Raw genomic sequence first — 24,007 nt, forward strand, 5'->3', positions numbered from 1 at the left:
ATGCAAAGCCTAGATTAGCCACCAAACATGTGGGAAGCAGACTGATGTGTGACTACAGATCTTCCTACTGAACTTACTGATAAGCTTCATTTTATCTGGTAAGACAGTGAAATTGCCATTCACATCAATGACCCGTCTACAAATTGAACAATTTCAGAGTTCCTCAGTGAAAAATTGAGAAGATTTTCAATATCTTATCTACAGTACATAAATCAAAAGTCAATCTTGAGCAAACTCTTTCCACAAGGGAGAAACCTGAAAGTCAATATTGGATGCCTGTGATCTTCCGACCCCCATGCGACACCAATTTTAAAACAGGCATGACTCTGCAATGAAATCCATGCATAAGCTCCGGAACCCTTCCAGAAATCACTGTCTGTAAAAACAGCTAACTGTGCTATCCACAAATGCAGGTCAAAGCTCTGTCATGTAGAGATGATGCCATATGGCACCATAACCCAGAAACACCACCATCTTCTTCAGGTTAAAGCCCATTTAAAGTTGACTGAGGCAAAGTGGAAAACTGTTCTATAATCAGACAAACTGAAATCTAAAGTTATTTTTGGAAAACATGAACCCCACATCCTTTGGACTAAAGAGGAGAGCGACCATCCAGCTTGTCTTAAATGTGTGTGTACATCTGGAAAGCCACCAACAATGCTAAAGGTAGATACAGGTCATTGTTCACAAACACTGTTACATTTTGAAAAGTTAAGAAAAAGCTAAGTCATGCTCCATAGATAGTGAACAATTGTATTTTGGCCATTAAGTTCCTCTTTTATGCTGCACAATGACTGTTTACATTTATGCACCTAAAGCCTGTTAAAAATAAGGGGAAAAACATATATACTTAAAAAGTAATCCACAAAAAAGAAATCAATCCTCATTTGATGCTTCTGCTATTCACATTAGATGTGTATGCGTTGTATGTTGACCATAATTAGTTTCTAAAGTTGTTGTAATTTAACAAAATGATTACAGGTAACAGCAATGAGAACAAATGGGGATTTTCAGGACTAAGGGAGGCACAGGCTTTTTCATACTGTTTCTATGTAAGTGCTTTCTAACATTCACACTCTGATGGATGCACTGGAATTAGTATCTTGCTCAAATATAATTGCCTTGTAGACAGAGATCAACCCACCAGCCTTCTGATTAGTAGGTGAGCTGCTCTACCTCCTGAGCCACAGCCACCCCAAGAAAAGCAACTAGCTCTTGCAGCAGGTGAGGTAATGATGAACAGGGATCCACTTCTTGTGGCCAAAGGAGGGATCCACACTGGGAAGACAAGGAGAGATGATATTAGTACTCGGGGAAGCAAGGTACACAAGGAGCAGCTAAAGCATGCCTGATAAGTTGAATGAACTTGTCATTTCAGCAACACCAAAGGACCTGAAAGCCCACAGAAGATAACTAACGTGGATGATGACAGAATAATTTAGTAAGTAAGAAAAACACTCTCATAAAATCTAACAAAATCACATTCAGGGAATCAGGCTCATCATTGTTCATTTACTGTGGGTGTATATGCTGCTGTTCAGAGAAGGGACATTTAATGACATGTTTACTAAAATACATTAGTTTAGCAACATATTTGTGTTTATTATTTCACTGGCTTCAACTCTTTCAATATAATTGACAAGAGGTCATGATCACAGTCTGTATAAAAGAAAAGTTTGCTCTCTTCTTCTTTTTATGTTAGACTGAGGCCAAACTGGACACTACATTGACCCACTATTACTTTCATAATGCCATAGAAGAAGAAATTGTCTGCCTCTTTGTGAATTAAAGCACAATTGCATAATACTGCCACAAGATGGTGCCCCCTTCCTTTTTCTTGTGTTAAGCTGGAGCGTAAGGCTGTACTACTAAAAGAGATTAATGGGTTAGCATGCTATGTTGCTAATGTTCCTTTGCACTCTCCGCTAGTCGGGAACATTCACATAACATTGGCAAATGCAGAGGTGGCAAAAGACCAGGCATTCTTTACTTAGGTAGCAGTACAGATACCTGTGTAAAATTGGCTCAGTTGGTGGTTTGAGGCATTATATAAATCAAGGCACACATTTAGTGGGTGTTCTCCATCGCCACCTAGTGGGCATAAGAGGTGTTCACTCTGCTGACCCACAGCACACCCAAGCTGCAAGTCAAGTCGACCACAGCACAGAACGACCTAAGTGCGTCTGGTAGTGCAGGGGTCCTCTCATCGCTGTTTACAGCTTTAATTTTTTTAAATCCCCTCTCACCCTGCAGGTGGTCTTTTATCCTTCAAGCTCAGGTCCTCTACCAGAGGCCTGGGAGAAACTCCTAGGACTTTGCTCTTCTGTACAGAGAAACACAGTTCAAGCTCTTCTCTCAGCCCTTGGTACTTCTTGAGCTATTGTGCTCCTTTTACCTGATGTTGCTATCACTTGGTATAGCTACATCTATCACTGTGGTCGTGTTCTTTGTCTGGTTGGTTAGTCACCATCGGTTTGTCGATCTGTCTGGAAGTCATTCTCAACAACCCTAGGGGGTGTGCCTAAGGGTGGGTTTTAAAAATGTATTTTCCGATTAAAATCAATTTTAGCTTAAATAACGTGATATTGATTCATTAAATCCTGAATCGATTTTTAAATATAAATGTATTTTGCCAGAAACCCTAGAATCTCAGGTTAAAGCTCACAAAACCATTTCAACAACCACCAAACTGCTAAAACAGCAAATGAGAGCAAGTAACCCTCCACAAAGATGTGAACACAGACACAAACACATCCCTCCGTTCACCCGACTACACGTACATATACATGCCGTTGGGTGTTGGAAACCGACATCTCACAGATTCTGAAGCTGTAGTCTTCGTCACTCTCCAACCAGTGTGTGTATATGTGTGTATGTATGTATGTATATATATATATATATATATATATATATATATATATACATACATATATATGTATATATATATGTGTATATATATGTATATATATATATATATATATATATATGTGTGTATATATGTATATGTATATGTGTATATGTATGTATATGTGTATATATGTGTATATATATATATATATATATATATATATGTATGTGTATGTGTGTATGTATGTATATATGTGTGTATATGTATATATATATATATGTATGTATATATATATATATATATATATATGTATATGTATGTATATATGTATATATATATATATATATATATACCCCAGAAGGCAACATTGCAGACATAGAGGACAGTTACAAGTACCTGGGGATCCCGCAGGCGAATGGGAACCATGAAGAGGCCGCTAGGAAAGCTGCAACCACCAAGTACCTGCAGAGGGTCAGGCAAGTCCTGAGGAGTCAGTTGAACGGTAAGAACAAGATCCGGGCCATCAACACGTACGCCCTGCCTGTGATCAGGTACCCTGCTGGGGTAATAGGCTGGCCAAAGGAGGAGATAGAAGCCACTGACATAAAGACAAGAAAGCTCCTTACCATGCATGGAGGGTTTCACCCCAAGTCCAGCACCCTGAGGCTGTACGCTAAGCGGAAGGAAGGGGGCCGGGGACTGGTGAGTGTCAGCACCACAGTCCAGGATGAGACAACGAACATCCAAGAATACATCACGAAGATGGCCCCAACTGACAGCGTGCTCAGTGAATACCTCAGGCAGCAGAAACCCAAGAAAGAGGAGGGAGACGAGGAACCATCATGGAAGGACAGGCCCCTGCACAGTATGTACCACCGGCAGATAGAGGAGGTGGCTGATATCCAGAAATCCTACCAGTGGCTGGACAAAGCTGGACTGAAAGACAGCACTGAAGCACTAATCATGGCAGCACAAGAACAAACTCTGAGTACAAGATCCATAGAGGCTGGGGTCTATCACACCAGGCAAGACCCCAGGTGCAGGCTGTGTAAAGATGCCCCAGAGACAATCCAGCACATAACAGCAGGGTGCAAGATGCTAGCAGGCAGGGCATACATGGAACGCCATAACCAAGTGGCCGGCATAGTGTACAGGAACATCTGTGCCGAGTATAACCTGGAAGTCCCGAGGTCAAAATGGGAAATGCCCCCAAGGGTGGTGGAGAATGACCGAGCTAAGATCCTGTGGGACTTCCAGATACAGACGGACAAAATGGTGATGGCTAACCAACCGGACATAGTGGCGGTAGACAAGCAGAAGAAGACGGCCGTAGTGATCGATGTAGCGGTTCCGAATGACAGCAATATCAGGAAGAAGGAACACGAGAAGCTGGAGAAATACCAAGGGCTCAGAGAAGAGCTCGAGAGGATGTGGAGGGTGAAGGTAACGGTGGTCCTCGTGGTAATCGGAGCACTAGGTGCGGTGACTCCCAAGCTAGGCGAGTGGCTCCAGCAGATCCCGGGAATAACATCGGAGATCTCTGTCCAGAAGAGCGCAGTCCTGGGAACAGCTAAGATACTGCGCAGGACCCTCAAGCGCCCAGGCCTCTGGTAGAGGACCCGAGCTTGAAGGATAAACTGCCCGCAGGGGCGTGCTGGGTGTTTTTATATATATATATATATACCAAAGGACCTGAACATTGCAGGGCAACATTGCAGACATAGAGGACAGTTACAAATACCTGGGGATCCCGCAGGCGAATGGGAACCATGAAGAGGCCACTAGAAAAGCTGCAACCACCAAGTACCTGCAGAGGGTCAGGCAAGTCCTGAGGAGTCAGTTGAACGGTAAGAACAAGATCCGGGCCATCAACACGTACGCCCTGCCCGTGATCAGGTACCCTGCTGGGGTAATAGGCTGGCCAAAGGAGGAGATAGAAGCCACTGACATAAAGACAAGAAAGCTCCTTACCATGCATGGAGGGTTTCACCCCAAGTCCAGCACCCTGAGCCTCAGTGTTGGTCAAGTTACTTGAAAAAAGTAATCAGTAATTAATTACTGATTACTTCCCCAAAAAAGTAATCCCGTTACTTTACTGATTACTTATTTTCAAAAGTAATTAATTACTTAGTTACTTAGTTACTTAGTTACTTTTTAAAAACATGATTTACAACCTGAATAGGTGATAAAGTGATAGATCTTTCAGCCCAATTCTACTTTTTCTACATAATCCATCATACAAAATGTAATCAAATGGAAAAGTCTCTTTTTAAAACTTGTTTTGTTAGTTTTAATCTTTTAACTTTATGCATGAAGCAAAATTTTAATTATATGCAACATTCTCTGACTGGAAGAAATTAGTTTAACATTTAAACCTATTTTCTGCACATTCCAGAACATAATATATATATATTTATTTATTTATTTATTTATTTTTGTGTTTACACTCACTCTTTCAGATGCAAGTAAAACACAGCAGAAAATAAATAAAGTCAAAGACTAGCGGTCCTTTTGCTCTATTTTCACCTGTAAAGCAGGAGTAGAGTAGGCGGAGGTTTATCCTGGTGCAGGTGTGCAGCGGTCAGTGGAAGGATACCGCAGTTTCTCTGTGAGTTTCTCATTACGTCGTAGCTACTCAGTGCTTGCTCGGAAGTTTAGGGGGTTTTTTTCGCTGTAAAAAGAAGTTTTCTTCCCACGCACAACGGACACTAATGTTTTTGTCACTTTTTACGGAATCAAACTCAAAATAAGGTCAGTACTTCCACGCTTTAAACGCTGCACGCTCATACTCTCTCTGCACTCGATATATGATCCATTGTTGATCTGCACACAGCTGTTGTCACGAACATCACACTGGCTTACGTCACTGTCATGAGACATTCTCGCAAGAAAATCACGGTTTTAGTAACGCAGTAACGCAGCGTTCCTACGGGAAAGTAACGGTAATCTAATTACCGTTTTTGCAATAGTAATCCCTTACTTTACTCGTTACTTGAAAAAAGTAATCGGATTACAGTAACGCGTTACTGCCCATCTCTGCTGAGCCTGCACGCTAAGCGGAAGGAAGGGGGCCGGGGACTGGTGAGTGTCAGCACCACAGTCCAGGATGAGACAACGAACATCCAAGAATACATCACGAAGATGGCCCCAACTGACAGCGTGCTCAGTGAATACCTCAGGCAGCAGAAACCCAAGAAAGAGGAGGGAGACGAGGAACCATCATGGAAGGACAGGCCCCTGCACGGTATGTACCACCGGCAGATAGAGGAGGTAGCTGATATCCAGAAATCCTACCAGTGGCTGGACAAAGCTGGACTGAAAGACAGCACAGAGGCACTAATCATGGCAGCACAAGAACAAGCTCTGAGTACAAGATCCATAGAGGCTGGGGTCTATCACACCAGGCAAGCACGCACACACGTGTGTGTGTGTGTGTGTATATATATATATATATACACACGCACACACACACGCACACACACGTGTGTATATATGTGTGTGTGTGTGTATATATATATATATATATATATATATATATATATATATACATACATACATACATATTAGGGGTGCAACGATACTCGTATCGATATTGAACCGTTCGATACAGTGCTTTCGGTTCGGTACGCATATGTATCGAACAATGGACATGGACAAAAGTAAAACAGTGTGTCGGATGTGCCACGCAATGCTCAATTACATTGGTGGGAACTACTGCTTTAGCACAGTTAGCTCATTAACGTGTTGGCCGTCCAGCCCCACGCACGGGCCATCCGCGGTAGCTCGTTAACGGAGATTTGCATTGACGTCATTTCAACGAGATTAACGCTGACAGCACTAGTGGGAACACAACGAAAACAGACAGACAGAGATGGAACAGATGGTTGCAGCAAGTCAACATCATCAAGGTCTTAAATGACCTCAGTGATGCTGAAAACAAAGGAAATCAAAGTTGTTATTCAAGCTGAACTCCCAACCTTTCAAAGTTAACAGGAAGTTATTTTGCAATCAGTGTTCTGGCATATGAGTAAATTTTCTCTCTATCTGATCAAATTTAGTCCAACAAAGATGAAACACAAAAGAAAGGGAGGGGCTACCTCTTTCTGTGCTTATTTAAGATTATGTGATAACTTAACGTGTGGTTACCTCAGTCAACCATGTTGTTTTCTGATACACAGTGTGTCATGTTTCCTGTTTTGTTAATGCAGCAGCATTTGACACAACTATCTGATTTACCATAAATAAGAGGAAGAGAATGTTTACAGTAAAATAACTTAGTACTGTGTGCAAACATCATGGCCAACTTATAGTTTCAGTGTTCTGATTAAGTTTAACTGGAAAAAAATGAAGAAAACCTACAAGACAGATGTTTGTTTTCTCAAATATCGGACTTCACGCTGTTTCCTGCATGCAGCCACAGCCTGCTCAAATGTTTTTGGTTAATACAATACAGTATCAAACATTTTGTCTCCAGTTAAACTCCAAACTCAAACGTTTTTGTGTGACACTTTTCCAAGGTCTGAATTGAACTTGCTGAATGATTGATTATCACTTATTACTTTAACCCCTTTCACGCATAGTGGTCACTACAGTGAACAGCTATTCAAAGGCTGTTTTCTTGTATTTGTGTCAGTATTGATGGTATACTTGCACACACCACTACATTGGACACAGATGTGTCATTCCATACCTTGCCACCCACTCCAAAGCTGACGTTATCCACCTAAGTGGACATGTAAAAATACACTTTTGAAAAGTTTTTTAAAAAAAATAAAGTTCAAAAATCTTATTTTTTTCATGCCTAAAGATGAATAAAAATACTTAAGAACAAAATCCTGATTGAGGTCTGATTTCCTGTCTGTTCACCTTTATTGTGTTCAGCTGTGTTTAGTTTCCCTCCTGTTTCCACTTCCCTCATTACCTTGTGTAATTTTGCATTTGTTTGTTGCATGTTACTGTGTTGGTGTCTTTTTTTATCCAGTGCTTTTTTGAATTTTGTTAAGTTTGTGTTCTGAACATTGTCATCCACAATAAAAGCACGTTTTTGGTTAACCCTTTAAAGCCGGTAGGAGCGGGCACGCTCTGTTTTGCGTAACTATTTTTAAATCCCGGTAGCTCTGCAACCACGTAAGCTAGCGCAATAATTTTTAACTTATGAGCCTATACTGGTGTTTTTAAAAGTTATGTTTGACTTTATGACTTTCTGTGTCCTTTCTGGGATGTTTAGAACTCATATTGCACTGCTGGAAATAGTTTATTTTGATGCATATGCTGTTTTTTTGCAGATTTGCATTATAATATTTATTTTAGTTTAATATATATATTTAATAAAACTATGACGACACTTAAAATAAATTTCCTGTGGTGGGAAACTATTTTGTGTAACTTTTTTGTATTTTCAGTTTTGAGGGATAAGCCTCTTAAATTTCTCTAACTAGAAATATATGTTTAAAAAAAACAAAAACGATTTTAATTTTTTTTGTAGTTTATTGCACTTTTTTGCAATGTATGAAATTACTATGCACTTAATGCAGACATATTATTAAAATTTGGGCTATAATGGTTGTATTGATATATAGCAACTTGAAATGCTCCCAAAAATGGCACTGCAGCATGTAAAAATATAATATAAGCTCTGGCGGACTTGGTTCTATGGTAGGTCTTAAAAGGTTAACCTCCGGTCTGTCACTGCAAACTGCATCTGGATCTAATTGTCCTGCATTTTTTGACAAATTAAATTTTACGTTTAATTTTTTGTATCTTCAGATGATTACAAAAGGGAACAGACTTATAGATACATAAATAAATTTTAATGTAAAGACAGGACTGACAAAAAGTTTGATATGCTCCAGCCACAATGTGTTAGTTCGATAGATCCTGCAAAGTAGCTCATAAAATTATTTGTGAGAAACCAGCAGTGATTGGACATCATCTGTACATGAAAGTCAGTTCAAACTATAAAATATGCTGAGCTTATTTGCTGAGCTTAATAAGCAGCTTTCATTTCTTTCTGAAAATAATTAAGAGCAAGATTTTATAGTGAGTGTTCAGACTCGAGGCGATACCTGCAGGTAGCACAAAGAGATGTTTTTCTACTGGGTGTCGAAGCATTAAATGTAAATAAATAATAACGAACTTTTTTTTCTGTTGCAGAAACAGAAGGACTAACTGAAGTCAGAATGTTGATGCTTGGGTGTGACAAGCTGTTCACAGAGGTAAAAGGTAAGAACATTCATGTGGCGATAAAGAGCCATTTCTGAAAAACACAACTGATATTTATAGGTTAAAAGAAGTATGCAAGGATAAAATAATATTATCTGCACATAAATTAAGACCAAACTATCGTACACATTCAGTCCTTTAACATATCAGTGTATTTGGTTATATTTGGTTCAACAAAGAAGAAACAAACAAGAAAAGGAGGCGCTAACACTTCAACGTGTGGTTTCTCTTGTGAACTTTGTTGTTGTTTCCTGTTTGCTTAATTTAGCTATGGTTTCCGCAGCTATCTGATTTTTCATAAAGGAGGAACAGTGCATGATAGTTTGCTGTGTACGGGGCTGCATAGCAACAACTAGTCAGGGTCCCTAAGCGGACCCCTCCTATTGCCAAAAGCACAAACAAATGGTTTGTGCATTAGAAGTATTAGAAGAAGGTGGTCTGTCATTTGCTGTTAAATGGATGGCCAGGTGCATGTGCATCAGGTACCTGTGCAACACCATATTCTCTGATAGCTGTGGCCTCTTTCTGCAGGATAATGGGCCCTGCCACAAAGCAAAAATACTTCAGTAATGGCTTGAGGAGCACAATAACGACTTTGAGGTGTTGACTTGGCCTCCAAATTCCCCAAATCTGATCTCAGTCGCTCTCTCTCATAAAAAACTGTAAAATAAGCTGAGCAGAGAACACAGAAATACTTTTAAAAAGCTAGTGGCTTAAAGATGCAAAGCTTCCATTCAAAAAGTTTTTAGTAAAAATATAAAATAAAAACTAAAATGTATTAAAATAATTGTAACCAATAAAACAATTGTGAACAATAAAAAAACAACTGCCAAAAAAGTCATGGCGATTACTCTGAACTGTAAGTGTGCAGTTTGAGAAATTATAGTGAACAATGTACTTTTTACCAGCCTTGAGTCTATTGAAGTTAAGCTTTAGTGTATTTAAAATAATATAAAAATATCCATCAATAAAATGTTTTTAAGAGATAAATGCACATTATTAAAATCCCTAGAAATAGATAAACAGATGGCACACATGAGCAAGTTATTTAAGCAAATCAAGATCTGAAATGTTGACTGCATTAAATCACACTAGCAAAAAAATGCACATATATATCAATATATCATAATATTTGAAACACCATAGAGCAAAACTTAAGTGACCTCGATGATACCGAAAATAAAAGGTTTCATAGTTTTAAATTAAAGAAAAATAAAACTGTTATTGAAGCACAGGGTGCAGATAACATCTAATCCTCACCTTATAAAATTTAATGGGAAATTGTTTCACTAGAAAACAGTGAAAAAAATAATTTACAAATGTTTTTCTGAAAATCCTAAAGAGACATTTAAAGTGAGTCTCGATGTTCATCTGTCTTTCACAAAGATAAGATAAGGGAAATTTGCTTGGTCACGGCAGAAAGTGGACAGTACAAAGTCAAGTGCAGCAAACATTAAGAAAAAAAACAATCAAAAAGAACAAAAAAATTGAATAAAAATATGATATCACAGACAGCGTAAAAATAAAATGTTCAAATGTTCACTCTAAAGAACGTACAATAAATCTAGGAATATAAATATGGACATCTGTATTGTAAAAATATACACAGATCAATTGCACTCAGTAATACTGCACATAAGAGAGAGTAAGCGAGGCTGTATTGGATGTGTGTGTGTGTGTTTGTGTGTGTGTGTGTGTCACATTTTATGAAGTTTTATGAAATAGCTATAAATACCACAAAAAGATGATGAATCATCCACAGAGCTACATATAGCTACATATATCAGTGTGGTGCTAAATCAACGCAGGAATAAAACAACATCTGTGCACAAAACTTGAGACACATCAGTATGTATGATATCACTTAAACCAAGAAAGAAAAAAGTTGGAAGAAAAGAAGGAACCAACTGTCATCACTATTAGGTGATATTTTAATGTGTGGTCACTTATTATAAAATGTCTTGTTTCCTGTGGCTGTGCTTCTCGCATTTGGCATTGTGAGACACTGCTGTGAGACACTGCTGTGAGAAAACAGTGCGAGAAACTGTAATTGACAAAAACATTTGACATTCTTGTAGCTGCACAAAGCTGCACTGTGTTAGGAATAAATTAAATGTTTAGCTAGCAACACAGAAACATGTTTTCAAAAACAGCCATAAAATGTACTCTTATTGGTAAACATACAGAAACTACTCTCCTGTTCCACTTTATATATTTTCAAGTGAAATTAAATGAAACCATCAGGGGTTAATGATGAGATCACAGGTTACAAAGTTGATGGAAACAAACAGTGATTTTACAGAGTTTGTCAAGACTGACCAACAGCTTTGCTTTGTTTTCTTTTTCTGTCTTTATAGAAACATTTCCCATAAAGATGCATGAATGACACTGATACAATGTAACTAGATTGATCAGATGAAACATTTTAATGTTTAAGGTAAATAATCACAACTATTGATGTGTTAATGATCATATTTGTCATGTTTGAAATGAGTTTTTGTACAGCTCATTACTGTTGAGCAGGTTTTTTAACAGCTGTTTGAGAAGCTTCATTGGCACTAATATTTGTTTCTGCTCTAGTATCTCTTTGAATCTAATAATAGATGAGCTTCACTGTAGATAGGCTCTCCTCCCCATCCTTTAAAGTCATCAGGAAGTTTGTTGCTTTTTTAACAGAGAGCTGTGAAAGGTGTTGTGTTTCACTTCTCTTTGAAAAGCCTGAGGTGAGGGTCGCAGAGGTGAAGCTTGATGCTTAATTTTCAGTAAATATTGAAGGAATTGGTTAAAATAATTAGCACCAGTTTGCTGTTTTGTTATTGTGATTCAGACACAGTTGGACTAACTCTGAAGTCAGGAGCTTGAAGCCTCAGCATGATGAGCCGTCCACAGAAATACATAGAAGGTAAGAACATTAATGTGGTGGTAAATCAACAGGGAGGAGAAATATCTACACTGTTTATGAACAATGCTGTTTTCATAGAAACAATATTATAGATATAGATAACAATATTGTTTTAGTTAAAATATCTTAAATACCTTACTTACAATTTTGTCATATGAATATATGAAATACCTCATTTATGAAGAAAAAAAATTAAAAAGTCAGTGATATTGTTGTGCAATATACACTGTATTATGTTTCCCTTTAGTCTAATCCATCTGTGTCTAAGGTTTTATACCAGAAAACAATGAAATTCTATTAAGCAGTGACATATTTTTTTACATCTTTGCTCAACTGCACTAGAGTTAGAACTATTTATTAAATGTTTATGTACTTGTGTGTTCACTTTCTGTCTCCTCTAAATCAGGTGAAGCTCTTCACTGTCAACGTGAAAAATCAAACAATGCGTTAAAGCTCAGAGTGGCCGTGCTGGTTGTCTGTGTTCTCCTGGTATCGGCTCTCGTGGTAATTTATCTCTGTGAGTTTGTAGTTTTATTTGTGTAGCTTTACATAAATAACTTTCTGATTTATCGTAAATTAAATGACAATCAGAATGTTTACTATAAAATTGTGCATAAAAAAATGTAACTTATGACTTTTTAATTCATCTGCATCAAATGAAATACTTTTATTTAAAACTTCTAATAGCCTTCAAGACAAATTTGTCCAGCATTTTTATTAATAAATTTAAGATTTAAGAAAATACATTTTAGGCCGTCCGACTGGGGTCCGGAGTGTGGGGCCTCCCTGCTGCTGCGGAGTCGGGGCGGTCTGCTTCTCCCCACTGCAGGGAAAAGGGTAACACAACCTGGGTCTGGGTGCAGTTCCCCCCTCCAGGGGCAAGGGTACCTAGACCCGGTTCGTAGAGTACGCTTGGGGAGTGTGATTGTGTGTACAGCGTCTCTTTATGTCTGTCTCCACGTTGGTTGAGTGTGGAGTAAGTGCATATGAGAGCATGAGGGTGGGAATGGATGTTTGTATCTGTGTGTGCCTGTATGTCTGTGTCTGTATGTCAGGTTGGGTATCAGATGCCACCTCTCTGAGGACAGCTCAGGCCCTCCAAGGTTTGGAGGCCTATCTCCCCCCACCACTTCCCCTGCCGGGGGCGGACTCCCTCAGACGTCGGTGCGTTGGTGGTTCTTTGTGTCCGGGGGTGGGCGTCCGGGTACACACCAGCTCACTCCTTGGCGGCTGCTTATCGGGGCCTGGAGCCTGGGGCTCGCTTGAGCCACTTCGGAGGTGGGGTGCCCCCGGCCTCTCGGCCTGGGGCTCGGTCACTCAGGCACAGCTGGCTGCCGGCGGAGCTCACGGGCACGTCACTGCAGCCCCCCCTGGCTTCTGCTCCGTGGCTGCTGGGTGACCCCTCATCTGGGACTCTCCTCAGCTCTTTCTGGGACAGTGGCGCGGCTGCCCCTCTGTTGGTCTTCCTTGGTCTCTTGTGTTCTGGGGGCCTCTGGATGTCTGGGGTTTTGATCTCCTCCATACCTGCTTCATGCCCTGGAGGACGGGGCAGTGGCCCCCCACACCCTCTAGCAGATCATTACATGAGGGAACCTTTTAAGAAAACAAGCGCGTCCATGCTCACAGGTGTACACACGGGTGATCACACACACAAACTACACCCTTTTTGGCTCCTACCTCAATGCACACTGTGCTGTCGATCTTACGTGCTGCACAATAATGTTTAATATTTAGTATTTACTATCATATTCCCATATATCATTGTGATGTGGTTTATTGTATTACTCTCGTTTTCTTCTGCTTGTTTTCTTTTTTCTTTCTCAACAGGTGATCCAGGTGATCGATATATGTATTTTTTTTTTTTTTCTTCTGCTTATTCTGTTGGTTTTTGTTTTTTGCCCTTCTCCCCCGTCCCTCTTCTCAACTGTTTTTCTTCCCCTCTTTCTTTCTCCCTTTTCTTTCCCCCAGTCAAGTCTGTCCCGTATTCAGCAAGTGAAAATAAAATAAAGAATAAAAGGTGAATCAAATGGACCATTACGGCAAAGCTGGGATGGTCAATTTGGTAAAGAAAATCCGTTGGGCATCTTTCTTCGCCTTTAGACAATAATTCTGATGGCAAAAGAACCAAACGGGACAGGCAAAAAAAAAAAAAAAAAAAAAAAGAAAAAAAAAAAAAGAAAATACATTTTATTTTAGGATATACTGTATTTTTTATTTTACTGTATTATCACCTCTTTGCTACGGCAATGAGCGTCAAGTCCTTGCTTCTAGCGCTGTCTTATGCAACACATAGTCAGTTTATTACAGTCTGTTATTTATTTATCAAGGTTAATAAAACTGTCATAAACTTACAGCGTGATAACTTAAGTTATCACATGTTTCATTAATTGGATGCTGGACACAACCATAGACATAAATGTGTTTTACTCTTTGGTGAACAGATGTTTCTTAACACGGTGTTTTTGGCATAATTTATATGTTTAAGGTCTTTATACTTTGCAAAGAGTAAAATATCTGAAAAAATGTTCAAAAAAATATTACTGTATGATTTTTATTTTTTTCTTATCTTATTTTTATTTTTTCATAAGTGTTTGAGCTTTTGAAAACCAGGGAAATGCTCAGAAACCTTGAGCTAAAGCAGGTAACTGTAAAAACTGATGTCACAGGTAAGAATATGAGACTCCTGCTTATTGTACTAAACCTTTGTTTGTTTGTGAGCTCTGGAATTTAATCACACAACACAGAGATATTATTATTGTTATTATTATTAAACTTTGCTTAATGAGTTTTTCCCCCAGCATTTTAAGACTTTAAATAGTATTAGTATAGTATCCATACTTGATTGATCCTGATGAATAACTCTTAAATTTTATTGTTTTTAATTTTTTTGGTTTTCAACTTGTTTTGTTTTGTGGGGTTTGTTTTTTAGAGAGATTGCCTGAAATCAAACCATGTAGTACAGTGCAGCCTACGTGTCCGGAGCCTGAAGTAATAATTAGTAAGTTATGAATTTTAAACTTGACACATTAATGCTTTATGTATCTGCAGAAATATCTGCAAATAAACAAATATGTAGCTGCAGGACCCAGGGAGCATCCTGCGTCCCTCAAATCAGAAAGAAGATGAAAAATTTATGAACGTCAATTTTTCTTTAATCTCTTTTTCATACCAGTAACAGAACCGTGCAGCACATTACCAACTAAAACCCTACAACCTCCTGAAATAAACATGCGTAAGTTTTAAGTGGTCTTTAATCTGTTTTTGTCCTCCAATCCTGCTGCCGCCAAATCACACAAACAAAAGTGTGCGCGGACACACACACGTATGTATGTATGTATGCATGTATGCATGTATGTATGCATGTATGTATGCATGTATGCATGCATGTATGTATGCATGCATGTATGTATGCATGTATGCATGCATGTATGCAGTGGGGCAAAAAAGTATTTAGTCAGCCACCAATTGTGCAAGTTCCCCCACTTAAAATGATGACAGAGGTCAGTAATTTGCACCAGAGGTACACTTCAACTGTGAGAGACAGAATGTGAAAAAAAAATCCATGAATTCACATGGTAGGATTTGTAAAGAATTTATTCGTAAATCAGGGTGGAAAATAAGTATTTGGTCACCTCAAACAAGGAAAATCCCTGGCTCTCACAGACCTGTAACGTCTTCTGTAAGAAGCTTTTCTGTCCCCCACTCGTTACCTGTATGAATGGCACCTGTTTGACCTCATCATCTGTATAAAAGACACCTGTCCACAGCCTCAACCAGTCAGACTCCAAACTCCGCCATGGCCAAGACCAAAGAGCTTTCGAAGGACACCAGGAAAAGAATTGTAGACCTGCACCAGACTGGGAAGAGTGAATCTACAATAGGCAAGCAGCTTGGTGTGAAAAAATCAACTGTGGGAGCAATCATCAGAAAATGGAAGACATACAAGACCACTGATAATCTCCCTCGATCTGGGGCTCCACGCAAGATCTCATCCCGTGGGGTCAAAATGATCATGAGAACGGTGAGCAAAGATCCCAGAACCACACGGGGGGACCTGGTGAATGACCTGCAGAGAGCTGGGACCAAAGTAACAAAGGTCACCATCAGTAACACACTACAACGGCAGGGAATCAAATCCCGCAGTGCCAGACGTGTTCCGCTTCTGAAGCCAGTGCATGTCCAGGCCCGTCTGAAGTTTGCCAGAGAGCACATGGATGATACAGCAGAGGATTGGGAGAATGTCATGTGGTCAGATGAAACCAAAGTAGAACTTTTTGGTATAAACTCAACTCGTCGTGTTTGGAGGAAGAAGAATACTGAGTTGCATCCCAAGAACACCATACCTACTGTGAAGCATGGGGGTGGAAACATCATGCTATGGGGCTGTTTTTCTGCCAAGGGGACAGGACGACTGATCCGTGTTAAGGACAGAATGAATGGGGCCAAGTATCGTGAGATTTTGAGCCAAAACCTCCTTCCATCAGTGAGAACTTTGAAGATGAAACGAGGCTGGGTCTTCCAACATGACAATGATCCAAAACACAGTGACTCCGTAAGAAGCATTTGAAAGTCCTGGAGTGGCCTAGCCAGTCTCCAGACCTCAACCCCATAGAAAATCTGTGGCGGGAGTTGAAAGTCCGTGTTGCTCGGCGACAGCCCCAAAACATCACTGCTCTTGAGAAGATCTGCATGGAGGAATGGGCCAAAATACCAGCTACTGTGTGTGCAAACCTGGTAAAGACCTATAGTAAACGTTTGACCTCTGTTATTGCCAACAAAGGTTATGTTACAAAGTATTGAGTTGTATTTTTGTTATTGACCAAATACTTATTTTCCACCCTGATTTACGAATAAATTCTTTACAAATCCTACCATGTGAATTCATGGATTTTTTTTTTTTTTCACATTCTGTCTCTCACAGTTGAAGTGTACCTCTGGTGCAAATTACTGACCTCTGTCATCATTTTAAGTGGGGGAACTTGCACAATCGGTGGCTGACTAAATACTTTTTTGCCCCACTGTGTGTGTGTGTGTGTGTGTGTGTGTGTGTGTGTGTGTGTGTGTGTGTGTGTATATATATATAGATATATATAGATATATATAGATAGATGGTGAACAGATGTTTCTTAACACGGTGTTTTTGGCATAATTTATATGTTTAAGGTCTTTATACTTTGCAAAGAGTAAAATATCTGAAAAAATGTTCAAAAAAATATTACTGTATGATTTTTATTTTTTTCTTATCTTATTTTTATTTTTTCATAAGTGTTTGAGCTTTTGAAACCCAGGGAAATGCTCAGAAACCTTGAGCTAAAGCAGGTAACTGTAAAAACTGATGTCACAGGTAAGAATATGAGACTCCTGCTTATTGTACTAAACCTTTGTTTGTTTGTGAGCTCTGGAATTTAATCACACAACACAGAGATATTATTATTGTTATTATTATTATTATTAAACTTTGCTTAATGAGTTTTTTCCCCAGCATTTTAAGACTTTAAATAGTATTAGTGTAGTATCCATACTTGATTGATCCTGATGAATAACTCTTAAATTTTATTGTTTTTAATTTTTTTGGTTTTCAACTTGTTTTGTGGGGTTTGAGATTATATATATATATATATATATATATATATATATATATATATATATATATATATATATATATATATATATATATATATATAGCCAAATTTAAAAAACAAATTGTGTTTCTGCTGAGATTTTATGAAAGTTTTTTTATTTTTGTCATAACAGTAACACAATTGTACAGCACAATACCACCTACAACCCCACAACCTCCTGATATAACTACGAGTAAGTTTTATATTTTGCCTTTGATGTGCTTTTTCAATCCTCTGATTAAAGAAACGAGGATGGACTGACAGAATCAGTATGTTAGATTGTAACTGCAGGACAGACTCCAAATCACACAAACATCAACACAATTTCTTCCACCTCACTCAAGTGTTTGATGCAATCTCTTCAAAGATGATCCATGTTATAAATGTGAAGATGGCTGGAAGCAACATGGGGAAAAGTGCTATTTTTTCTCCACAAGCAAATCATCCTGGAATGAGAGCAGCACTGGATGTATCACTAAAGGAGGAGACCTGGTTAAGATAGACAGCAAAGAGGAGCAGGTACAAACCCCCGCTGCAGGTTCATGTTCTCACCCTCATGTTTCATCAACCCAGGACTGAAAGTTTCACAAAGTAACTTAAACATTTTTTTTCTGTTTAGAGTTTCTTGAGGATAGCTATTCAACAAAAAATCGAGAGCTATGACGACCTTTTCTGGATCGGACTGACAGACTCAGCAGCAGAGGGCAGATGGTTGTGGGTGGACGGCTCACTGCTGAATGAAAGGTTTGATTCAGTCCAATTACATTATATTACACTTCATACATATGAAATGTACTACATGGTTTGCCCATTCACAATAACAGCCACCTTAGACGGTGGGTTATAGTGTAAGGAAAAGACAGAAAGAAGAGAGACCAGCGGTACTCAGTGACAGTGAGGTGGTGAGCAGAAAGAGAAGAGCTTAGAACGACCGCGACAAAACAAACAGTGAGAAAGAGGAACCAGATTTATGACATGCAATAGTGGCATATATTAAAAAAAAAAAACACTGAACAAATTATCAAACAGTTTTTGTTCATTTTCAGAATCAAAGTTTAGCTTTTACAGTTAATGCCCGTTTTGTTCTTCATCCCTTAGTTTGACATTTTGGTACTTTCATGATGAGCCAAATGATTTGACTGAAGAAGATCCTGATGGACAGGACTGTGCGAAGATGGGGCCAATGTATTGGTTTGCTGCTTCCTGCAAAGTAACTCATAGAAGTATTTGTGAGAAACCAGCTGTGGCTCTGTGCGTCTAAATTAAATTCAGGAAGTAGAGGTGAGAGTACAGGACACAATGAAAGCTAATGCTGCAAACTTTTAAAGCTTCCTTTCAGAGATGTTTAATGAAAAGATATATACACCATTTGAAATGAGATAAATGTTAATGATTAGTTTGTTCCTGTTTTTTTTTAATGTATGTATTATGAGCTAAAACTGCAATGTCACCTGTGAAACGCCTTTTTTTGTTGTAACTTTTAAGAATTTACATCAGTGTCTGACCTCACAGAGGAGTTGTATAACTAAAGCCTATAAAAATAAGCTTTGTTCTGACGGTTTTATTAATATAATATAAAAACTTTCCAGACTGTAAATAGACTCAAGGGAGATAAAAGACAGTTTAAGCCAAAATTCAAGGCAAACTGGTGATATAGTATTGACATATGGAGCTGGCATGATGAAACAGCTGTAATCTCTAAAGTCTCTTTTAGCTCTATTTTTAGCTTCCACCAGCTGCTGATGGAAACATCTGGTGTCTTTCTGCCACTTGTTCATAAACAGCGTGTTTTTAAACAGCCATCTTTCATTGAATCATACTGATGTTTTTACTCTGTATATATTCTTAAATCAATCTTGATGCACTTAATAAAAAAGTCCTTCAAACAATGAGTCCTCCTGATCAGGTGTAAATGATGGGTCATCCAGTGGTTACGGGGCCATACATGTACCCTCTCTCTCCCCCCCCTGCAGCCCTCGGACAGCAAGGATTCGGATGATCGTGGCTTCCACGCTGCTGTCATTGAGCGGGGCGGGTGAGAACCACAGAGGGCTGCTGGGAAGGCAGCTCCGATCTGGCTGGAGGTAGAAAAGATCACTGCGCTGCCTCAGCGATGCTGGACTGCATGAAATAGAAGAAAATGTGTTTTTAAAAAAAGATAATAATAATTTGAGGTCATTAAAGTTAGACATCTCTAAATGTAAATACATTTTAAACATTTTATACCTTATTTTAGCGTTGATACAGAACTGTTTCAGTTTCTTATGCATTAAATGGGTTTGCAAATTTCAAACTAGGAGAATTAATACAACTGATCGATGGAAATAAAGGATGATAAGCATAAATCCCTAAGGAGTTAGAGACACCGACCACTTTGAGAGGTAGAACTCATAAAGTCTGACTGGACAACGAAGGGGGTTCTCCTGGTTCTCCATCATCTCCAGCAAATCCTCCTCAGACTCGTTTTTCTTAACCTTCTTAGCTGGGACGTCATACGTGTCTGAAGAACACACAAAAACGACAACAACATGACTTAAGTAAAAATGTAAACTTCCATGTCATACAATTTACCATACATGAATTTCATTTGGCCCCTCAGCCGTTTGGTACCTGACTCTTCCTGGTTTGTACAAGTAGGTGGGTGGAAGCGTAGGAAGGTGGTCTTGGTGTTGCTCTTGCTGGTTTTGGTGCAGAGTGTGATGTTTGCAAAGGACAGGCGGCGGTGCTGCTCGACTGTGGTGAAGCCAAAGTACTTGCAGAAGAAGAAGAGCAGCGTGTTGAGCAGGACAGTGGGGGAGTACGCCCCCAGCTGTTTACAGTCCCACAGAAACTGCTCCTCCACACAGGACAGGACGCAACCTGCAGAAAACAGCAGGCAGCTGATGGCCCTGATCAAAATATCAAAGATGGGAAAAAACTTAAGGTGCTGAAGATAATTTACCTCCACCTGTGACTGAAGGTTTAAGGATCTTGGTCAACTCAGTGGAAAACCTGTCATAGATGAGATCACTCAATATGTTCTCCAGCCGACCGTTCTGAACCAGAAACTACAGAGAAAGACAAAAACAAATATGGCTCATTAAACACTAAACACAGGATATGGTTGTGACAAACAGGTGGGTGACAAATTAACAGCAAAAGCAAACAATCGCTGAGTGTTGGATCACTGTGCCCACGGAGCAGCATGACAGCCCCATGACACTCACCCAGCCTCTAAATCTTATCATCAGTTTGGAAACTTGTGCTGTAAAAACAAGTCCACCCCATCGACTTCGCCCAAATCACCAGAACACAAACGTCATGAAGCCCAGAATCCCCAGATTCTGGGCTTCATGACGCAAAGACCACGAAGCCGAGAACACCAGCGTGCTGTATGAAAAACATGCATCAAAGTGCACACCAGTGTCTAATGCCACCATGAAGATATAGTTTAAGCCAGCCAGCAGACGTAGTAAGCGAGAGAAGGGCTCAGAACGCCACAGAAGCCGAGGGACAGTAAACAGACCTGAAGTCCAAGAAAGGCGCTGGCCAGCACAACCCAGGCACCATGGCCAAAGGCGCAAGACAACCAGCAGCCCCTAAAGGAACCCACCCAAGCCCCACACTCCTGGACCCCCGTCAATCTCGGAAGCCAGAGCCACCCACCCCAACTCAGACAGCCGGGCAAAGGGACAGGACAGAAGGGAGGACCCGAGCACTGCACCACACAGGCCAGCACAATGCATGGGGGGCAAAAAAGAAAAGGGAAGAGAAGGAGCCAGAGAGCCAAGTTAGAAAGAACCAGCAGGATCAGGCAGCCCATTTGTCAATAATTATAAATGTATATATTGTAATTTCTAGTCTTACCAGCTGAATGCTGAGGCAGAGGTAGAACAGCCTGCCGGGGGAGTACGGCTCTCCATCCGACTGTTTCACCTCCCTGATGAAGCAAAGCAGGCAGTCGCTCAGTTCAGCCACAGAGCAACGAAGGAGGTCCGCCTTCAGCATCAGTGCATGAGCTAACAGATGAAAGAGTCATGAAAAGGTTTTAGTGGATTAGCTTTGACATCGTTGCCTTCATGAGACAAAATACAGAAAAAATAAAGTTACACTCAAATTGTATTCATCTGTTCTTTTTTATGAATTGTCTCAGAATGGAAAAACCAAAGTTTCTCACAGGACTATTGATGTTATGGTCTCTATACGAAGGTCAAACTTGACCTTGTTTTCCAGCTACAGGACCTGGGCATCGTGCAGTCACTGAGTCGACCATGAACTCCTCTGTATACCAAAGTATTTGGCTTTGGAGTCAAACATGAGGCCCAAACTGAATCATGGAACAGGACAATGATCCCAAGCACAGCAGGATGGCTCAGAATGAATAAAGTCACAAAGTCCAGACCTCAACTCAACTGAAATGCTGTGACAGGACCTTAAGAGAAATGTATTCCTGCTAGATTCTACAATGTAGAGGGTGTAGTTACTTCTTCACTGGAAAAATGGGGAAATTTTCAAACAGCAGCATGAAGTTCTTAAGAGTTAGAAAAAGCTCCATTCTCTACCTGCACATATGCACGAACAAAGCAGAAAACAGCATGTTGTATGACTACAGTAGTGTTTGCTGGGATTTTTCCACCTGAATTTTTTCATTCATTTCAAAGAGGAAAACAATCTAAAGCTTACAGACAAGTAAAAAAATGTTACAAAACATACAAGAAACGGGCTCCAGGTTGGTTTGTGACTCTCTCCACTTGATCCATCTCTTCCAGGCGTCAACTCCACATTGACTCTTCAGTATGTTTTGCTTTGAGCACACTGGTTGAGTAAAGTCTGTTTTAGGAGTGTCTTGCTCATCTTTCTTTGAAAGCTGCTCCAGGTTACAATCCTGAGACACACAGAAGAGTCAAAACCACAGAAAGGAAACATCACGCAGCTTCTAACCAGCTCAGCTGGTTTCTTACCTTGTTCTTGTCTTTGTCCAAAGTTTGTGGTACTAAAATTGGAGCAGGAGGAGCGACGGGTGATCTCTGAGGAGTTTCCAGAGCTGAAGGAGGAGAAAGAGATGGGAGGTCAGGAAGAGGACTGCTGGGCATGTCCTCATCTGAAACTGGAGAGGAGGTTTTGCGGCCTCGCGGCTGAGTGACCGGCCCGGCGCTGGTATCAAAGAAATCCTCCTGGTTGTCAAAAGTCGTCTTAAAATCTGTACGCAAGTCACTGCTGCAGCTCCTGGTGTGGTCTGAAAATAATTTTTAAAAAAAACCAAGAGAGAGAAACAATTATTTTATCCTTGATATTTTTTATTATTAGAGAAAAAATATGTGCACTTATTACAGGAACACAGCACCTATAATCCAAGACCTTTTACAAAGCACATATAAAAACCAGCAAGTTCAACAACTGCACCTAAATGGAATAGAGCCAGCTGTTATTATTACTAACCCGAAAAACACACTGTATGTAAGTGTTGTTGAAGCTAATAGTAACCTGTGCATTAACATTATTAACAGGTAATATTAAGATGTGTTTGTTTACAGGAAACATCCCTAATCAGCCCTCTATGGTGACACAGGATCTTTGACACAGCTGTGACTGTCACGTCCATCCCGAGTAAACTGAAACATTAAGTCATAAATGACTGATGAGACCATAACAATGACACAAACAGTTGTTTGGCTCAGTTTGGTTGATCTGTCCATAAATGATGGAAACTTATTTTTCTTACCCGAGTACTACAGGTCGTCCCGTCCCTGTAAAAATATAACTCTGTAATTATTTCATGCAATTAAAAACAATTCTTACCCTGCAGGGATGAAGGCTTGGGTCTTTCTTCCTCTTTTATCATTTGTCCATGCTTCTGCCTGTCCTCGCTCTGCTCTATCTCCGTCTCAGGCCTGATGTTGAGCTCGCCCTGTAAGTTTTCAGGATGCAAACTCTCTTTTGTGGATTTCACCGTTGCCTCAGAGCCATCTGTGTTCACAGGGAGGACCAGGGGCACAGGCAGCTGTGGGAAACACAGACTTAAGACTCGGGTTTCTACTGAGTTTAAAAGGTTGAAATGCGGCAAATGACAAATGTACTTAAAGTTAAAAGCAGCAGGACAAACAGCTTTCAATAAATTATCATCATTTTTTAATGAAACACAACTCAGAAATGTTTTTTCCTCAAACAGAAAAAAACTTCAAGGATTTTTAAAAAATATGTAACCTAGAAATGACAAAGCAACATTTAAGTACTTTTAAAGAATGAGAGCATTTATCTTACAGTAATGGCCTCATATTTGTTTAAGATCAAAGATGTGTTTTACTTACCAGTAAGGGCAGGCCCACCGGCTGTGGAGTGTACTGGCTGTACATGTTCATCGGCACAGGAACGTAAACCGGCACTGGGACAGGCAGGACTACGACTTTAGGATCACAACGGTCTTCTAACAACAGA

General features: G+C 39.7%; 2 protein-coding genes across 8 annotated transcripts in view; one reads left to right on the plus strand and one right to left on the minus strand.

Annotated features, from left to right (window-relative positions):
* The first annotated feature begins 895 nt into the window (after window positions 1–895).
* LOC146492812 (uncharacterized) lies at window positions 896–18,854 on the plus strand. Of its 3 annotated transcripts, XM_085149324.1 has the most exons (11): window positions 896–1,441; window positions 9,002–9,070; window positions 11,898–11,972; window positions 12,379–12,489; window positions 14,561–14,638; window positions 14,902–14,970; window positions 15,145–15,204; window positions 17,727–17,786; window positions 17,961–18,112; window positions 18,213–18,337; window positions 18,692–18,854. In XM_085149324.1, exons 3-11 carry the CDS (start codon window positions 11,942–11,944, stop codon window positions 18,852–18,854), a joined length of 849 nt encoding a protein of 282 aa, XP_085005450.1. In that variant the 5' UTR covers window positions 896–1,441; window positions 9,002–9,070; window positions 11,898–11,941. The 3 variants fall into 3 exon arrangements, with proteins under 3 accessions (XP_085005450.1, XP_085005451.1, XP_085005452.1); XM_085149325.1 differs by lacking the exon at window positions 896–1,441 and having other exon boundaries at window positions 8,723–9,070; XM_085149326.1 differs by lacking the exons at window positions 896–1,441; window positions 9,002–9,070 and adding an exon at window positions 11,576–11,793.
* Window positions 17,692–24,007, minus strand: part of LOC146492813 (uncharacterized) — a 33,853-nt gene continuing 27,537 nt past the window's right edge. For 3 of the 5 annotated variants that reach the window (XM_085149277.1, XM_085149279.1, XM_085149276.1), the window contains 9 exons: window positions 23,881–23,996; window positions 23,372–23,573; window positions 22,534–22,808; window positions 22,286–22,457; window positions 21,440–21,591; window positions 20,535–20,640; window positions 20,204–20,452; window positions 19,964–20,093; window positions 17,692–19,714 (listed from right to left, as the gene is read on the minus strand). In XM_085149277.1, coding sequence (XP_085005403.1) covers window positions 19,525–19,714; window positions 19,964–20,093; window positions 20,204–20,452; window positions 20,535–20,640; window positions 21,440–21,591; window positions 22,286–22,457; window positions 22,534–22,808; window positions 23,372–23,573; window positions 23,881–23,996 — 1,592 coding nt within the window. In that variant the 3' untranslated portion in view covers window positions 17,692–19,524. The remainder of the gene's footprint in view (window positions 19,715–19,963; window positions 20,094–20,203; window positions 20,453–20,534; window positions 20,641–21,439; window positions 21,592–22,285; window positions 22,458–22,533; window positions 22,809–23,371; window positions 23,574–23,880; window positions 23,997–24,007) is intronic. The other 2 variants (XM_085149278.1, XM_085149281.1) reach the window with 2 other exon arrangements.

This window comes from Neolamprologus multifasciatus, chromosome 22 (genome assembly GCF_963576455.1).
Source record: "Neolamprologus multifasciatus chromosome 22, fNeoMul1.2, whole genome shotgun sequence".
Lineage (NCBI taxonomy): Eukaryota > Metazoa > Chordata > Actinopteri > Cichliformes > Cichlidae > Neolamprologus > Neolamprologus multifasciatus.